Source organism: Triticum aestivum, chromosome 6D (assembly GCF_018294505.1).
Source record: "Triticum aestivum cultivar Chinese Spring chromosome 6D, IWGSC CS RefSeq v2.1, whole genome shotgun sequence".
Classification (NCBI taxonomy): Eukaryota; Viridiplantae; Streptophyta; class Magnoliopsida; order Poales; family Poaceae; genus Triticum; species Triticum aestivum.
In genome coordinates this window covers 396494437-396508182 of record NC_057811.1, presented here as the reverse complement: position 1 = coordinate 396508182, position 13746 = coordinate 396494437, and the positions used below count along the sequence as shown (strand labels likewise).

Below are 13746 nucleotides of genomic sequence, written 5' to 3'. Positions count from 1 at the left end.
ATTCAACGCATCATCACTCGTGAACCACTTGTGTTGCCACCTTGGCAGCATTGGCGATCTCTGCCGCCGCCTTGGAGCACAAGCTAGAGCTCTGCCGTTGGCGCTCCGACCGCCTCCGCACAGAAGATATTTGCCTCTATGGTATTTTTTTTCTTCAAAAAAACTATTTTACAACAAAAAGTCTCAAATTGGCTATTAAATTTCCTTTTGTTTTGATGAAGAGGTTGTGGGAGACGATCTTCGTCAATTCATCGTCGGATACGGACGAAGACGATGAATTTGAGTTGGTGGGTTGCGTGGTTGATATGGAGGAGGATTTTAAGAAGCCACGGCATGGCGAAAACATATATTAGAGCTCCTGCACCCCGGCCCGCTTATCTGGTACGTCCATGTACGTGGGGATATGGGCCAGCCGTTTCCGTAAGAATCACAGGCCACGGTTATATCGCGTGTGTTAGGTGTGACCTCGGACGTGATCCGCCTACTACATAGCGTAGGGCACTGTACACTGAGGAAAGGACAGACGCTATCGGACACTACAGGAGGCGGCCCGTGACTCTGTGTTTCATCTGCGTCCAGGCGTCCCCCCTTGTATCTAGCAATGCTGGTAGGCGGGGGAGGGGGATTCAGCTGAGGCAGAGAACCCAAATCTGAGCGGGAGGCCAGAGTTACTGCGACAAGAGGAAGCGCGGAGCCAGCCAAGGGTACGGCAGGAGCTTCGCCGCCGGGGAAATCCAGCGCCGGGCCGCAGCCGGCACCGCCGCCTCTGTCATCTCGCGCCGCCGGCCATTGTACGGATCCATCACAGGTACATATGTGATTTCAGATATGCGCATAGGCTCTTTGGATGTCCGGATGTAATTCCGCATTGGGCGTAAATCAGGAGGGTGATTAGTACTGGATCTATTTGTTCTGCAGGCCAGTCTAGGAACGGGGTTGGGGAAGCAATAGCTGTCAGGTGTTCATTTTTAAGCCGTCGGCATGCAGGTAAGATGACTTGCAGACTGATTCTTATTTCTCGTTCTGTTCTTCTGTCCTTTTGGATTAGCTGATATGTTGCCATCTTTCATGAATCAAGGTTTAGAGTCAGCTTTTTTTGATATACCAAAAAAGAGAGTGAGCTATTTTTATTGCACGGGTTGCGCCAACCTGTACATTGGCAAATCTCCGGAGTGTATAAATCAACGATTGTTTTTTCCGCCTGGCCGGAAGAGTTGTACAATTAACCACTTATCTGATTGTGCAGAACTACAGCAAGCTCAACAAGCTGCCCACAATTCTGGAAGAAGATGAGTCAGACAGGGGTGACGGTATGGACTTATCCAAGCAAGCATTTTTTCCAAGGCGTATATTGGTCTCATGCTGTTGATGCGTCTTTGTGCTTAATAAATGTTTAATCCATGTTACTGACTAATGTATTACACCTTGAAATACCTCCAGGTGAATGTTTTCCCCAGAATAAAAGTGTTCACAGCAGAAAAAATTAGATCCATGATTATTGGATTATAAAATGAAAAAACATTCTAATATGTATATGAATGCAGGCACCAGTCCGGTTTTTACACGATGAACTTCTGTAGGAAATTCATTGGTGATCAAGCAAGTCATGATATACATGTGGTGAGTGCATCGGTGTATTGAGTGTTCCGTCAAAAGGAAAATAACGAAACGATTATAGTTGCAATTTTTTTGGGTTTTTTGATTAGTGATTTGGCTGATGGTATTCTCAACATTTTTTCGCAGGTTGAAGAGCAATGTCTGGCGCCATATTACCTTTATGACATCTTGCATCTCAAGGGGAACAATGCAAAGAGGCCACACCAATTTATCGAGTCTATCGATGAATGAATAAGAGAGCAGAGTTGAGTAAAGCAACGATGAAAAACTAGTCACTCCATCCCAATAAGTGTCTCAAATTTGTACTAGCTTAAGTGTAAAATTATACTAAGCTTGAGACACTTATTTTGGGACTGAGGGAGTATTTAGTATCCTGAGGCACATCTATGCTTGTTTTGGGGTGCAAGCAATGTATGATATTGTTCTGGCTAGGCTATGAAGTCTGAATTATTCTCATGTTGACACTTGTGACCAACTTATTTGTCGTGTACGTTCGCTTGACTCGGACATAACTATTATCGTAGTTGTGGCCTGTGGGTAATGATGTCATGTTATGTTTGAACAACTCATTTATACCAAGTCTAAATTACTTTGGTAGTTTGATTGTAACGAAAAGTAAGATAATTTGCATAGGAAATCCGTGTTTCGTTGCATTAGACCGTCAGGGCGTGTCATGACACATATCATGTTCATGGTACGTAATTTGACAAAAAGTGTGCCTGGCACGCGTGAATCCATCCAATCATTGTTTTGGTAAGTCCCAGGTCGAATAATGTGCCTGGCACATTATCTAGGTGCTTGTCGCTCTTTGTGACCACGGGTTATGGTACAGTCATGTGTCATGTACCTGGCACAAGATGCACACGAGCTGTGGAGTTTCGGAAGTGAAACATTTCTGTGCCAGGCGCATGAACCCATTTCATGAGCCAGGCCCATGATGCAGAGCATGGCAGTCAGGAGGGTGGGCAATGGGGTGGCCGTGGTATGATCCATCAATGGTGAACCAAGCACATGTGTGACGGGACGATTCGTAAGTTTTTTTTTACAAATTCTACGTATGACTAAGACGCACCATTTGTCAATTGTCCATTCAGGAATTTTGCGCAAATAAACAATCCATGAACAGATTATCAAACTTATATCAGCACATAAAAAGCAGGATGGGTGATCATTGATGGTCACATGCCACTAAAACTTAAAAATAGACACGGATACTGCATAGGTTCAAACTTACATATAGCCATAGACCACACTGACAATGCCACAAATCCTTAAACGACGACTTACACAGAAGAAACAAGCATCCCGTGAGCTATATATCGGTATTGCCCCTAGTGCATATTAGGCATAATTTAGTAGTTTAAGATAGGATGCAGATCCGGACTGTTGTGGAGGGAGACCCAGTGCCTGTGAATTGTGATAACCACAAGATCGTCTTCCTCCAAATCAAGTTGTCCGTGTATGGAAGTCTGCCATCGTTTGCCTTTTTGAAAGAAGCCGTTACATGGGAACCTGTATCATCATGCAGCAGGGGTAGTCCATTCAACGCTCGCCAGAATCACATTTTAAAAAGCCAAAAAACAGATTATTCAGTGAAATGTAAAATGCTTGACAAGGAGTGCCAGATCAGTTTTGCAAATACGATGTGTAAATCTTACTGACAAGGAAGTGGGAGTTGCCTTATACCACCCCTCTCAACCTCCACAAAAAATCTCCCATTACCACGAGGGAGGCAGATATATACCATGTCACCAAGCCGCACTGCATACTCATCAAGAAACCTTTGCCAACCGATTTCATGAATTCTGGTCCTTTTATCTCCATGGTCGATCATAACTTCATACTCCAGTAGTTCTCTTGTTGCGAAAATTGGGTTACCCACAGGCTTATTTTCTTTGGTCGCAACGGATTGCATATGTTCAATATATGCTCCAAGAACTTGCCTGTTGCAGCATGGAACAAACCGCAAATGATGGGACCAAAAGCATGGCAGTTTGTCAAGGTTGAAAAGCAGTAGAGCAACATCGTGATGACTCGGTCTTACAGATTCAAACCAATAGAAAGTTGTCATTGGAACAGATATGTGGCAACTTGGTCCCTCGACATCTCTACACACAGCATACGGGTTCTTGCAATCAAGGCACTCCATGGCCTACAAGGTAAGAATCAAAAAAAGCAATAACAATCTGAGGTGATGCTCTTACAATTTGCCGGCAAATAAACTTGTACACCAGCAAGTCATTAGGCCACGACAACCATATCTACAAAAATTAATAGGTCTGCCATCGCGGTTTCGCAATCACAACAGTTTAACGGCTGCGCCTATGCTCCAGATTAATGACTGCAACATTAGTAAATATGAAAAAAAAAATAGTACATCTGAAGGTGTTCATACATTCAGGATGAACTAAAGTTGCAAACGGCCCTTTTGAGCCGTGTAAATGTATCAAACGATGCTCAGACTTAGATGGAAATAGCCTGCTGTGCGCGCAATATTAAGAAGCATGATGAACCGACATAGCCAAGTCCCGTGGAAAAGTAAAAATTTAAAGGCGCATTACAACGATGCCCAAGTTGAACTGCAGCGGGGACGAGATGATTTTGCACCGACCATTGCCGCACCGGCCCCTAAATACAACGCTGGTCCTCATCACCTCTCATCCCCTCCCTCCACCACATCCCCAAATCCAAACGTTCCTCCCCCCACACTCGCACCCAACACCCCCCTGCCCCGCCCCCCTCCCCTTCGGCACTTGGTCAAAAAATAATGTGTTAGAACGCTATCATACAGACCAAGAAATTTCCGGGAGGTTGAATGGTAAGAGATTGTGAGGATTTAGATTTGCAATAAGTAGCAATAATACGAATTTTTGATCCTTGGGAGAAAATACGGGATCTAGCGGAAGAGGAAGGGGATTGTGCATACCTTGGATCCGGGCGAAAGCAGCTACTCTCGACTCCGGCGTGAGTCCCGTATCGGAATCCGCCCAGCCGCCGTCGCTCGGCTTGCCACCATTACTGCTCGGGCGCTGGTGTGCTCCTGATTCTTCCAGCACAGGATGGAGTAGCACACACACCGATAAGATTGGATTGCCGGCGGCGATGTTGGATCTGTGGTCCGGCACAAAATCCACACGAAAAGGGGATTTAGAAACTCATACGGGAAACATAGTTCGATTACTCCACCCCAGACGAGCAACGCGAACAGTAATGGAAGCAGCTGAATCAGTGCGTACCTATCGCCGCGCCGGCGGATTGATGTCGCGGCCGAGCGCCAGCGCCATCGAATCGCCGCCTTGCAGCCCATCCATCTAGCTATAAGTCAAAGAACGAGAAAAGAGAGAGTCAGATGTGGTCACGGGCTTGCAGCGGGAGAGGGGGCGGCGGTGGAAGACAAAGCTACCCTGAGCCAAAATGGAGCAGAACCCACGTGACCACACACGACCGTAATAGCCTGCTACACGGTAACAGTTCCAACAAAACTGGTTTACTTGTCAGGCATCTCGAGGTACAGTGGAAAGATTCTACCGCTGGGATAACGCGGCCCCGGCGCAGATGTTCTAAAAATCCGCATCCCACGGCATGGTTCTCAATTAGGTTTAAGGATGGTTTTTCGAGACCGCCATGTGTCATGATGGTTTAGTGAGAGATTATTTTGCGGGGACTTAAATATATTACCTTTGCTATTTTCAGAGCCGATTCCACGTGTGTCAGTCTTTTTTCAACACCATTGCAAAATCTGTGGAGAAACTTGATACCTAGTTTGCACGAAAGACAACACTGAAAAATCAACTAACTTTTAGGATAGAGGATCTGCTAGATGAGCAACAGTGGTTCCTTAATTGGGAAGTGGGATAGGGATCGGCTAGAGATGCTCTTAGAGTCTCTTAGAGCTCGGGTGATGACGGCAGTGCGTCTTCGGACCGTTTCACTGTTCTAATCGTCACTAAGTGGCCTATGAAAATGAACGTTATTTTTATTACTTTTGTGCTCTTCGTACTACCATGTTGTTTCATGAATAGATCGGAAGTGTATATATTTTTTGAAAGTTGCTTTTCATAGGGCAGAATTTACTTTTCTTAGACAAATTAACACATCCATAGCTACGCAAAAATCAGGGTTGCTGCAGTTGCCACCTGAAGAAAATTAAGAGATCGAACCGCATATGTACTAGGCTAGCTAGCTTCTGTTGGGGCCGAACACCCCCACGGCGGAGCCAACCGAGGCGAAGACGGCGACAAGCAAACAGGTGGCGCTGAAGGCCTGAATGGCGAGCCACCGCGTCGTCCACGGCGCCACCTTGTTCTGCGCAAGGTACATCTGGACGGGGAAGTGGATGTCCAGCGGCCAGAAGGTGAAGGCGCCGATGAGCCCGACCACCTGGTTGAAGTAGGGGTACCACACGGCCACCGCCGTCACGGCCACCACGTACGCCGTGCGGAAGCACAGCCGGAACACGTTGACGCTGCGCCGCCAGCGGAGCAGCGGCAGCGGCACCTCGACGACCCAGGCCTCGGCTCCGAAGCGTCGCTCCACGAGCGCGAACGCCGGCTGGCTGTACAGCTGAACACGTACGTGATTCGCTAGCGGCGTCAGGTCGCGGTCGCACGCCGTACATACATAGTCATAGGATAGTAGTAGGTGCTTGCCTGGTAGCCGCCGAGGAGGTGGAGGACGACGCAGAGGTTGGCGAGGTCGATGAGCCAGTAGGGCTCGCCGAAGCCGGTGAGGAGGTTCCCCGGCGTGCCGTCGCCGAACGCCGCGTAGCCGAAGCACCCGCAGCCGAGGTAGAAGAAGGTGGTGATCGCGATGCTGGCCCTCGACGCCGCCTTCATCGTAATGCTCTCCGCCGGCGGCGACCTCAGCGTGTCCTGCTTGATCATACCGTGTCAGCTCGGTCCCTTACGCCGAGCGCATGCAATCGCACTGGCACTTTGTGCATATGCATACTGGCCTACGGCCTACCTCTATTTCCAGCAGCACCAAGGTGTAAGGGTAGGCGAAGGCGATGTCCCCGAGGGACTGTGCGACGCGCCACACCTTCTGCATCGGGGATGCCAGGGGAATGCCTCCGATTCCCCCCTTGATCACCCCATTTTCTGAAGAAAGGAATCGTCACATGGCCGATCATGTATGTGTGCGATCGAGTGCGTCGTGCTATCTGTTACGCACGCACGTACCGATCACTTTGGCGGCGCCGAGGCCGAAGCCGACGAAGGAGTAGAAGAAGGACATGACGGCGGCGAAGACGGAGAGCCACGCCATGTTGTGGAAGTCCGGTATCTGCGACAGCACTGCCTGCGCGAGGCCGAACAGGAGCATGTAGTAGACGTCTGAGCCCCCGGCGGTGGCGGTGGAGAACGGTGCGCCCTGCTGTTGGCCTTCCCGGCCGTAGCGGTTCGCTTCGTGAATCGCCCTGATAAATCAAAGGCTGTTGCTACAATAGTCCAATAGGAGAGCAGTTTCACTATTCCAACATTTAAATTGGCCACCACACGATCAAGGAGGAGAAATATTTCATGCAAACTGTTGATTGTTGTTGGAGAGCAACTAAAGGGTCACTTTCGGTGGACTGAGAGCTGGCGCCCTCTCAGCCGCCGCCACATGTCTCATGTTGGGCTTTTTTCAGGAATTTTTTTTCTATACACATTTTCGGGGTTTAAATGATTTTATTGCTTTTTGATTTTTGCCCGGTTTTCCCTAGGTTTTAGAAAAAACAAAAACAAATTGTACTTGTCGTGCAGGCACAAATTTGATTTCGCGAAAGGCACATATGTGAAGCTTCGGAAAAGAAAAAAGATTGAAAAAAAAGTGCTTCCGGCTTGGTTTTTTCGTTTGGTTCTTTTGTGAAAAAAAAAGGTCAAAACCTATCAACGTCGAATATAGTTTCGAAGATCTTGACACGATAAATACAATGATAAAAATGGTTCGAGATTTGAACGCACGATTTAAGACATAAAATGTTTTGAATAAACAAATCTACAGAAAAGGGAAAACTCTCAGATTGCAACAAGTGGCGCACATGCAGTCACCACTTGTCGCAACCTGGGAAGGTGAGAGTGATCTTTGTAAGGGGTACCTGTTAACTTTTTCGCAAAAAAGGGAGGTACTCTTAACTAGTGATTTTGTTATTGTTGTGGTTGTGTCCCGCGTCGTTGGTCCCCTTGGTCCCCTTGTCGAGTTGTTTTCGTGCCGGCACTGGCCTTTTCGTATGGGCCTCCGTTTTGTTTTATGTGGGTTTCACATGATGTATTGTTCTATATCTAATTTTAAAGAGCAACTAATTAAGGAGTACTTCTTACGGGAGCCCCGCAAGGATCATTTTCGATGGACTAAGAGCATGCCACTTGGCGTGCTCTCAGCCGCCGCCACGTGTAGCGTGTTGGACGCTTCCTCCAATTTTTATTTGTTTATTTTCTTGTACGTATTTCGGGTTTTATATGATTTTTTTTGTTATTTTGGCTTTTTAGTTTTTGCTTGGTTTCCCTAGGTTTTGGACCAAAAAAATTACATGAAAAAAATTGTTTTTCTATTTTTTCTCTTCTACGAGAGGCATAGATTTGCTCGGTGCCTCTCGGAAAAGAAAAAGAAATACATACTTTTTTGCTTCCGCGAGAGGCTACGCCTCTCGAAAAGGAAAAAAACGCATTTTTTAGTGAGAGGCACAAATTTGCTACTCGTGGTGGCACATATTTGCTCCTTGTGGAGGCATAGATTGGCTTTCGCAAGAGGCACAACTGTCCTCTTCAGGAAAGAAAAAAAACAGTGAAAAAAATCATGCTTTCGGTTCTGCTTTTTTGTTTGGTGGTTTTCGTGAAAAAAAAAAGTTTATCAAAATCTATCAACATGGGATCTAGTTTCCTAGATCTCAAAGCGAGGAATTCGACGATGAAAATGGTTCGAAATTTGAATGCATGATTAAAAATATTTTTAATTAACAAACCTATGTAAAAGAGAAAACTCACAAGTTGCAATAAGTGTGTGCGTCAATTGTCGCAACTTGGGAGATGGGAGTGATCTTTGTAAGGACTCCTTAATTTGAAAATGCATAAGGAGTAGAATGAGAGAACGACATTACTAGTAGCCGTTGTATCTACGAAAAAATAACAATGACGTGTAACCTTTTTTTAACACACAATGGCGTGTAACTAGTTTTCAATTTTTGTGAGTGTTTGTGTTATCTTTTAGCGAGGAGTGGGCTTGTTTCATTTTCATTTTCAAATTTCTTTTGCCTGGACTGGACCGTTGCCACGCTTGTGTTGTTATTTCTTAGCTTTTTTTTTGACTTGTTGTTTTTTCCTAGCTGACCGTACGTGTTATTGTGGGCTGGTGTGTCCACTTGTTTTTATGTTTTGTGTGCCCGTGGTCATCGAGAGAATTTTGTACTCATTTCTTCTTCCCTTTCCTGTCTTTTCCTTCTTTTCTTCTCCTTTTCTTTTTTTTCTTTCTCTCCATTTTCCAATCCATGATGTACGTGAAACACTTTTTGAAGTGTGTGAACACTTACTAAAATTCATGATCTTTTTAATTGATGAACACTTGTTTGAATTTGTGATGTTTTTATAATCTTTGTGCAAACTTGATCCCGCTTTGGTTTTTTTGCGTGTGTCCCTCGTCATCGCAATGTCCAGTTTGTCGGCTGGCTTTTGTTAGGCACATTTTTTCATCCACTATTTTGTTTTTTGTAGCCATTCTAATAGGTTTTCTATCGTTTGTTATTGTTCTGCTTTGTAGAAGCGGAAAAGACATGGTGATATATTCGCTGCCTCTTTTACCACCTCCATTCTGTGGCTGATTTGACTCTCATCATTCCTTCTCTCTTCATTTCCCATTTGTTTTCCATTATAAATGATGCCTTTTTTGTGTGATGCTTTAGTATTCCCCTAATTGCAACTCCACCCTTAACTTGTAACTGGGACCAACCCTTTTTTCTCGCCTCAGTTGCACACAATTACCTTCCAACTAGATTCATTTTGTCTCGGGTTGAGTCCACGCTCGACTCGCAACTGGGCTCGGTGTTTCTTTTGTATTGTAGCTGGGCCTGACTCTCTTTTTTGCATTAGTTGCAACTTGCAACTAGGTCTGGCCTTTTTCGCCTCAGTTGCAAGTCCACCATCGACTCGCAACTAGGGGCTATCTTTTCTTCGTCCCATTTGCAAGTCAACCATCGACTCACAACTGGGCTCTTTGATCTTCTTTTGTCGTAATTACAAGTCAACTAATGACTCACAACTGAGCTCTCGATCTTTTTGTTGTCACTGTTGTAAGTCAACCAATGGCTCGCAACTCCGTCCGGTCCTTTTTTCTGTCCCAGTTGCAAATCCACTATTTGGCATGCAACTGAGCCTTAATCTTTTTGAAGGAAGCTATTCAGGAATACCTCAAGCAGTTTTCTCTTCGGCAACAAACTCGCCTTTTTCTCTCATAGTTTTTCTCCTATTTTATTTTTAAATAGAAAGGTTGAAATATAATTTCTATTTACTTTCTGGGCCAAATATCCATTTTATTTTCCTAGTTCTACTTCCAAGCGCATGATAACCCGGGTTGTATGTTTTCCTACCAATGAGGGCTTTACCTTCACCACCCAAAAAAGTCATCATTGGCCCACCGTTGATTGAAAGATGTGAAAATGGGATTTAGCGCATTTTGGTAGCGTGCTTGTTGTGGAAACACAAAAAAACTAATAGCATATGTACCACCTAAGAACAAACTAATCTGATTTGGTGGGTGGTGAGTTGGGCTGCGAGAGACTGGCATGAGCTCTTGAATACACTAGATAAAACAAAGCGCATTTCGGAAGAGCAAATCAAATAATCAAGTTGTATGTAGGCAAATGTACAACTACTGCGAGTTTCATGTCTATCAGTGATTACTATAAGCGGTGCTATTTCAATACCAAGTGCTAAGTACAACTAATTGTTGAATCCAACTTTAAATTATACTCTAAAGTTTCTATAAACATACTTGTCTAATAATACACTATAAATCACTACTACAATATTTATTGGATAGTATGCTTTGGAGATTTATACCATGATATTTATAGTAAAATATACACTTGCACATGCATACACAAGGAAATGTTGCCACAATAGTTTGATTCAATAAGAATGTTGCCATAACATACAATATAAATTAGAAGTAAAAAAATATTTTAGCGGTATACATTATAACTCTATAGTAAATAAAACATAATTTATTTATTTAAATTATTGTGTGGTTAATTATGTGAACTAATTACTTTCTAAAACATAAAAAGAGTACCTGCGGAAATAAAAATAAGTTCTACAAATATACAATTATTTTAATTTCCACGAGGTCAAAAGGTTGTTGGGAAGCGGTATGACCATTAATTTTGGTCTGAAAAATCCGAACATTTTGAAAGTTGACTGGAACACCGCATGACCAGGTATGCCACAGAGTGTGCCAATGAAAAAACAATATTTTTCTGGTACTGAAACAAGTAATGAGTGGCATAGTGTAAGTCTAGATTAAATTGCATACACATTTTATCTTATGAAACGACTTTGTTTTAAAACTTATTTTGGTTAAGCACTCATCCACCCACTACATTGTTGGTTATATTACACTAGCCACTGCTGGACGACCTCTAGAGGCATGAAAAAGGCCATCACTAAGCCCTTGAAACTAGTTTATCTTTTCGGCGTTGTTTGACATCAGTATTTTTTAGCATATGTCATAGACGCATGAAAAAGGCCATCACTAAGCCTTGACACTAGTTTACTTTTTCAGCCTTGTTTGGGAGGCATCATTATTCCTTAGCATGTCACAAACGCATGAAAAAGGCCATCACTAAGTCTTGACACTAGTTTACCTTTTCGGCCTTGTTTGGGAGGCATCATTATTTCTTAGCATGTCATAGACGCATGAAAAAGGCTATCACTAAGCCCCTGACACTAGTTTACCTTTTCGTCCTTGTTTGGGAGGCATCATTATTTCGGACTCATGATGCTATATTACAACCAATAAACTCGAGGTTGCCACACAAGACTAAGATCATATATATGACAAGTACTATGTTTTGATATGCTTTACCTCATACTAGTGGCTGTGGTGAGAGTATACACCACGCCGCTCCCAAACAGGCTGATGCTAAGGAAAAATCCGCTCAACATCTGTCTCCTCTCACCTGCGCCGATGTAATATTATGCATATCAAAACTCAGTCGCTATGTACGCATAATCTATAGTGTTCATTAATATTATGCACTATCTTTAATTTTGCCCCGGAAACTAACAACATTTATAGACAGTCGATGCCCACTAATCGCAATTCACAGCTTCGACTGATATACTTCTTTTGTCTGATATACTTCTTTTGTCTCATGTTTATAAGCCCCCCTTGTATTACAGTCAAACTTTAACCATAAATTTAACTATCAAAATATAAGTCGCAAACCCCCAAAATTTATATCATTGGACTTGTATTCAAAAGAAGTATAGAACTTATATTTTATTTGTTAAATTTACAATCAAAATTTAAGATAAAATACGATGGGACTAATAAACTCGGACGGAGGGGCAGTAAGCAGTTTATGGTTATCATCACATCACCTAGGTAAAACCTCACGGCGTTCATGTAGGACTTGTTCCTGATAAGGCCGCCACGCTCCGGATCTCCTCTTGAAACGTAGCATTCGGCGAGCAGGGAGGACTGCACCACGGTGACCCCCGCGAAGAACACTATGGCCGCCGCCCCCCCGACCCAGCCGAGCTGAGCCACGCTCCACGCCAGCGACAGCACGCCGGAGCCGACCACCGCCGTGATGATGTGCGCGGACGCCGTCCATACCGTGCCTGTCCATCCAAAACTCGACGAATCAATCAAAATTTCCGGCGGTAAGTAATTACGGACACACGGGCAAGCAAGCAATTGGATGTTGGGGAATTGTGGCTGTTCCTCTCGCGTCAGTCCGGGTCCAGAGTGCAATGGCGCTGTCAAGTGAGTGCGATATTACAACAGTCCTATTGAGTGGTGGTGAGTGGTGGCCCGTCTGCTGGCGGTTTGGCCAATCTCTTCTCTGGCGAGCGAGCTAGTTCCTCTCTGAAACTTGAACAAGATCTGGGTATGTGGCGGACATGAATGCCCTCTACGGAGGTCACATATGCCATGGCAGATGGTTTGCCGTGTACGATTTCACATGCATTGAATTTCCAGATAACATGAAGGCGTGAACACAACGAAGTTCATCGGCCAGAAGTTCCAGACATCCAACGAATTGATGAAATCAAGATATGTAACCTCCTGATAGATCAGGCGATGGGACAGGAGGGCTTACCAGTTCGTTTGACCGGATGCTCCTCGGGCTCGGATGAACTGCAAGAGGGCTCCGGGAGCTTCTCCAGCAGCGGCCCTGTTTGGGGATCGCCACCTCTTCCCCCCATGGCTTCTCTTCTCCTGTTTTCTCTTTGGAATGTTTGTCCGGGACATTAGGCCAGTGAAGTGAACCTCAGCTTCATCATATACTACAAAGAAAAGAAAGATTCCTCTGCCACCAAATCCCTTGCGATGGTTGGTTTGGTAGTAGAATAGAATCAGAAGTTGCTCTGCTTCGGCTCCCCCAAACTCCAGATCCAGAGTCCACCACATCATTCTGTGGACCGCAGGCAGACACAAAGGCATTTGTGACAAGTGACCCTCGGCTCTGTTCTCTACCGTCCCACGCACTGGTTGCTCTGTGGGCATATGAAAATCGATCTACTGGACTCTATCTACTGAGAAAAGGAACTGGTATTTCTACTTTTAAAATAAAATGGTGGTTGCGTCGTGGGACACTCGTGGGCAACGTGCAGGTGTCCAAAAATAGTGCTAGGTCTACCTGTACCGATCAATCATTTTTCTTAAAGAAACCTGCAAAACGTTGATGATGTAGGCACTCGAACAATACAACATGGGAACTCATTGCTTCCCCACACTCAAAAGATGTACAATTCGTTCATACATTTTGCCTTTAGGTGTTAAGATGCGCAGAACCAACTCTCTAAGAATTGAGGCTGCTGAAGTTATCCAATAGGTAAGGAATATATGCTAGAAAAAGGCTTTATTGATTAATGATATGATTACAATCTTGTACGAGGAGACTTTTAGATAAAAGGGGGTGTGAACCCC

The 13746-nt window shown here is 44.5% G+C and overlaps 1 protein-coding gene and 1 long non-coding RNA gene across 9 annotated transcripts; one reads left to right on the top strand and one right to left on the bottom strand.

Moving 5' to 3' along the window:
• Window positions 1-515: 515 nt before the first annotated feature.
• On the top strand, window positions 516-2096 carry LOC123141723 (uncharacterized). Its single transcript, XR_006470406.1, has 5 exons — window positions 516-808; window positions 919-987; window positions 1247-1310; window positions 1545-1620; window positions 1744-2096. It is a non-coding gene; the product is annotated as an uncharacterized lncRNA (long non-coding RNA).
• Window positions 2097-2782: 686 nt separating this feature from the next.
• On the bottom strand, window positions 2783-13332 carry LOC123145331 (probable amino acid permease 7). 8 transcript variants are annotated; one of them, XM_044564724.1, is made up of 11 exons: window positions 12917-13332; window positions 12192-12434; window positions 11674-11767; window positions 6798-7033; window positions 6583-6716; window positions 6267-6488; window positions 4854-6180; window positions 4544-4728; window positions 3662-3769; window positions 3362-3560; window positions 2783-3129 (listed from the first exon to the last, which is right to left on the bottom strand). In XM_044564724.1, exons 1-7 carry the CDS (start codon window positions 13020-13022, stop codon window positions 5797-5799), a joined length of 1419 nt encoding a protein of 472 aa, XP_044420659.1. In that variant the 5' UTR covers window positions 13023-13332; the 3' UTR covers window positions 2783-3129; window positions 3362-3560; window positions 3662-3769; window positions 4544-4728; window positions 4854-5796. The 8 variants fall into 8 exon arrangements, with proteins under 8 accessions (XP_044420659.1, XP_044420657.1, XP_044420656.1 ...); XM_044564722.1 differs by having other exon boundaries at window positions 3276-3769; XM_044564721.1 differs by having other exon boundaries at window positions 3280-3769.
• Window positions 13333-13746: the final 414 nt, after the last annotated feature.

Bases quoted from the DNA above. Each gene is read 5' to 3' on its own strand.
- LOC123145331 (XM_044564718.1), bottom strand. From the start codon at position 13,022: ATGGGGGGAAGAGGTGGCGATCCCCAAACAGGGCCGCTGCTGGAGAAG. The intron at 11,768-12,191 runs GTGATGTGATGA...ACATCGGCGCAG, and splicing joins CGCCGTGAGGTTTTACCTAG to GTGAGAGGAGACAGATGTTG. The intron at 6,181-6,266 runs GCAAGCACCTAC...GTACGTGTTCAG, and splicing joins ACCTCCTCGGCGGCTACCAG to CTGTACAGCCAGCCGGCGTT.